We start from the raw sequence: 4950 nt of genomic DNA on the forward strand, positions 1-4950 counted from the left end.
CCGCTCGATGGGTAGCTTCAATGAGATCATCCAAGAAAGTAGGGAAGTGATGTCTTCCATTGGAAAACAAAGAAACTTTGAAGAGAGAAAAAAAGCCATCATGGCTCTAGTGTCAACTGGTGCACAACATGTAACTATACAAGTGACTCTCCTATGTAGGGGCTTCGAACCGAGTGTTATGATCCCTCAAGGCATTGAACAAGCCTTGTGCCCGGTTAATAAAACACATCCACTCACAATTGTGAGTCTAGCCAAGAAAAAGGGTTTACTTTTACTCTCTCGAAATTATCATCTTTATTGAAGTAACGAAAGGAGAGCTACCAAGAGGCAAATCACATTTCAAATCTTTGCAAGGAGAAAAACTTGTAAACTCTTGGTTCGTAATGAGCATGATCGTATAAGACATATGCGCAAGCTGGGATTTTGAAATATGAATTAGAAGCGTGGGTGTACCCTAAGCTTAATACCATGCTTGGGACGTCTAACGATTCCAAAATTAAAAGCAAGTGGGTTTTCCATGGTAGGAGAGTGGGTGAATGTGAAATGTTGATAAAGTTTGATCAAGGCAATCTTAGCCTCTTGAGTGGAAAATCTAGTTCCAATGCAAGCCCGGGCGCCCAAACCAAATGGCATATACGCACTTGGATGCCTCTCCTTGTTCTCTGGGCAATCAGGACTAAATCTATCTGGGTTAAACTCGTGTGGATTTTTGAAGTAGCGACTATCCATCATCACGGCATTAGGTGTCAACCATACATGTGTGCCCTGCCAAATTTGAAAATTCATTCAATTTAGACGTTGTTTTTCAATAATTAACATTATATTGGTAAAGGTGTATAACGATGAGAACCTTTTTTATCTTGTATTCGCCAAGTTTGATGTCATCGGTAATCAAGCGAGCAATAACAGGTGCCGGAGTGCAAAAGCGTAGTGTCTCCTTGAAAACCTGGATCAAAGAAAAAAGAAAGAAGAACGTATCAATGCATCAACTTGCACAGAAGAAGATTTAGAAAATTTCTCATGTAGAAAAATGGAGTCTTTCTCACAATGCATAACATCATGAGCTTCTGCTCGAGAGGCACCACATACCTATCTAGGTACGATTGGGGGCAGGTGACTGCCGGCCCAGCATCAAGAGGCACCACAGACCTAGGTAGGTACGATTGGAGACAGGGAACCACCGGCCCCCCCACCGGGCCGACGGTCACCTGCCCCCAATCGTACCTAGCTAAGTATGTGGTGCCTCCCTCGCCGAAGCTCATGATGTTGAGGTAAGTCACAATGTGAGAATTATTATGAGAATCTGTCCAAAACTTCTTGTGAGCTATATAGAGACCCTACACATGCACAGGGATGATTTTTCTGTTGTGGTTGGAGAGAGAGAGAGAGAGAGAGAGAGAGAGAGAGTACCTGCTCAACGTAGGGAAACTTATTGAGGTCGTCGAAGGAGATGTCTCGAGGTGGGCCAAATGCATCCACTTCCTCCAGGATCTTTTGCTCCACTTGAGGGTGACAAGCAACAAAGTAGAGGCAGTTAGAAAGAGTGACGGCGGTGGTCTCAGAGCCCACAAGAAGGATCTCAAAGCTGAGTCCGTTGACGCAGTCATCCGTTAGATCGCTCTTTTCCTTACGAGCATTCAGCAGCAGAGATAGCATGTCGATCCGACGGTCCACGTTCTCCTCTGCCTCCCGCTGCTTCAGCATCTCCTTCAGCACACGCATCAGTCCTCCTGTTTGTTCCTCCATCTCCCAATCCGCAGTGCCTGGGATTGATCCCAGCAGCTTGCGCATTGGCTGCTGAAGGAAGGGAAACAGTTCTCCTATGATGGTGCTCACTGGGGCATTGCCATCTAGACGCAACGAATTGATAAAGCTATTTGCCGCTTTCACCAGCTTTGCGTCCAGGCGTACTGCAGCTGCACTAGTTTTGCCATCATTTTGTTCACTCAATCCCTGTAACGTTTCAAAGTTAGCCCCAAATGCTGTTGCCCCTATCACATCTAGCGTCAGCATCATCAGGTATTGGGAGAAGTTCACATCATCTTTTTCTGATTTTCCTTTCAAAAGCTGCACCAACACGTTGACGATGCGGTTCATGAGCGGAACGTACTTGCGCATTTGTTCCGAGTGGTAGAATGGAAGAACAGTGTTTCGCATTGACGACCAGGCTTTCCCTCTGCATCGACGACATTAACAGAAATTAGAGATAATTTATTGAATCTGATTGCCATTCCCCTTTTCCTTTTTAATGAAGAAATGTAAAGGGTGGGGGAGGAACTCACCTGCTGAAGAAAAGGGCGTGCTGGAGGAGAGGAACCGTTTCGATGTAAGCAGGGTTAGCGCGGTCGGTGGCGGACTTGAAGAATTTAGTGCAGATCTGGCGGCAGAACTCAGCGTCGGCAATCATGACTATAGGCTGCCGTCCGAAATGGAAGCGATAGACGGGGCCGTATTGGGCAGCCAGGTCGATAAAAATCTGCGACTCCTTCTTGCCCAACAAGGGCAGATGGCCCAAGCCCGGAAGCCAGTAGGGAGGACACTTGATATGCCTCACCAGCCGCACTGGCCACAGCATGTACACCCAGTACATCGCTACTACCATCACCGCGACCGCAGCTGCCCATCCAGCAGATATTGCTGGCCGCAATACTAACCGATTCCCCAATTCCAGCAGTACTCCCTTTGCCGGCTCTCTAATTCCTGTGCTGAGTAGCAAACCCCGCACATCGCCGATACATAGGCCTATTTTCTCCCATGCTAGTCTTGCTGGGATCAACCAATGTTGGCCGGCCATGGCTGATCAGTGCTATGTCAGGTTAGATTGCTGATCTAAGAGCGAGTTTGGTACCGGCGATGAGAACGATGGTCCGTTATAATACGCAAAATTTTTAACATTTTTTGTACAGTTGCAGTTCTCTCGATCCTCTCTGCAGATGCCAATCCTTCTTGAACACTAGCTGTTCTTTTGGAACAATTACTTCAAATTCCCACGTTCACGTAAGAGTTTCAACAATATTACCATATCAAGTTTTAAGTCCCCCGCTCCTCTCAAAATAGAATCCTCTCAAGATTCCCCCGTGACCCCGTCCTCCTCCTCCTCCCGCCTAGCTTTACATCCTCTATGCAAAATTTTCTATAGATCACAACTCTCTTAAGGTGCACACATGCACTAGTTGCATCAACCCGACCCAATCACTTGCTTGGGCCGTAGCTGATCGATTCCACTCCCCAAGCCGATTGCGGTGATGGCTAACTCGGTGGTAAGTCGGCTAGTCAACTACAGCTATGCACATTGTTTGTAGCGCTCAAGAGTGCATGTGCACTGGCTAAAGAGCAGTGACAGGTCCGCAGAGCAGCTGCCGTCGGAGCATGTACACAATGTGGCCTAAACGGCCTGTGGAGATTCAGGCTGTAGTGACCCCTGAGGACCCTTCATGTGAGCAGTGTATCTTTGTAACCCTTCAACGTCTACCTTGGATGTAGGATAGCCTTCACAGCTCCAGTTCACTAAGGGGTCCATCGACCGGCGCATTGTGTATCAAAGGCAAATGACAAGGCTAGGGATTTCATTAACGTGATCACAAACACGCGAACATGTTTATTAACATTGAGTGATCACTTTGTAAAACACATGATCACGTTAAATATTCACGAGACCTTCCTATTATCCTACAAAAAAGTTCCAAACCATAGTCCCCCTTGGATGTTTTTATATCTTGGCAGGCTCGTTGTTGGATTTTAGCCATATCGGAGCGGGATTGTCGAGAAAAAATAATAGTCCGACGGGCTTTTGGTGGGTCATCAAGTCACCATTTGTTGACTTAAATGTGATCACGTAAAGTGTGGTTATGTGAATATGATAATAACACATGATAATATCAAAAAATTTCATGTGATCATGTAATTGTGTGTGTGTGTGTGTGTGTGTGTGTGTGTGTGTGTGTGTGTGTGAGAGAGAGAGAGAGAGAGAGAGAAGGAAAATTCATGAGACTTGCAAGGGCTAACCTTGGTTTTGGATCCATTCACGATCAGCCCGCTATGTAGGCAAAAGCGTTCCAAGACACTCATAAGCTTTTGTGCATCTTCTAAGGTATGTGCCAAGAGCACTACATCATCGGCATAAAGCAAAAGCATGATCACCGCATTTCCAATCTTAACCTCTTCTATGCCTTCTTGCTGCATAAAGTCAAGAACCATGCATTCCAATTCATCAATGAGTAGCCCAAAGAGGGTTGGGGAAAGTGGGCATCCTTGTTTGACACCAATAGTGCTTGCAAAAAATTCTGAAATTCCATCTCCCATACGTAATCGACATATCACTTTTTGGTAGATGCGAAACACTGCATGCATAAATTCTCTCGGCACTTGAAGGCTTTGCATACGTCTCCAAAGATTTCCTCGCGGTACCATGTCAAAAGCTTTCTTGAAATCCACAAAGCAACAATACAACTTTTTTCCTTTCAATCGAGACGCTTCCATAAGAACTCGAAGAGTAACAAGGTCATCAATAGTGCTATGATGCTTTCGAAAACCTGCTTGGCCAAGAGCACGTTTGCCATTCTTTTCAGTCCATTCACTTATCTTCATCTCCATGATACATCCAAATAACTTTTCCATTAAAGAACCAACCATTATAGTGCGATAGTTGTTCACATTGTTTACATCTCCTCCTTTGTGCAAAGGTTTGATCCAATTTGCACTCCAATCATGAGGCATGCCATACTGAAGTGCAAGGTTAAACATATCGCATATCCAATATCGTGTTTTCTTGCTTGTCCATTTAATCATTTCAGCCTTGACACCTTGAAGGTCACCTGCCTTACGAGTAGCAAGTTTCTCAAGCGCGCGGCATACATCTTCAATGGTAAAGAAGGGAGACATAAACGGAAGGGAGCTACAACACTCCATCTTATCAACATTGGGTTGCTCATAGAGATTCTTACAATGCAT

The 4950-nt window shown here is 45.3% G+C and overlaps 1 protein-coding gene across 1 annotated transcript; it reads right to left on the reverse strand.

Annotated features, from left to right (window-relative positions):
- Nucleotides 1–323: 323 nt before the first annotated feature.
- On the reverse strand, nt 324–2934 carry LOC147458583 (cytochrome P450 711A1-like). Its single transcript, XM_086511867.1, has 4 exons — nt 2283–2934; nt 1411–2176; nt 851–946; nt 324–765 (listed from the first exon to the last, which is right to left on the reverse strand). Exons 1-4 carry the CDS (start codon nt 2792–2794, stop codon nt 436–438), a joined length of 1704 nt encoding a protein of 567 aa, XP_086367993.1. The 5' UTR covers nt 2795–2934; the 3' UTR covers nt 324–435.
- Between the last annotated feature and the right edge of the window lie 2016 nt (nt 2935–4950).

This window comes from Adiantum capillus-veneris, chromosome 5 (genome assembly GCF_014529385.1).
Source record: "Adiantum capillus-veneris isolate H3 chromosome 5, ASM1452938v2, whole genome shotgun sequence".
Taxonomy (NCBI): domain Eukaryota; kingdom Viridiplantae; phylum Streptophyta; class Polypodiopsida; order Polypodiales; family Pteridaceae; genus Adiantum; species Adiantum capillus-veneris.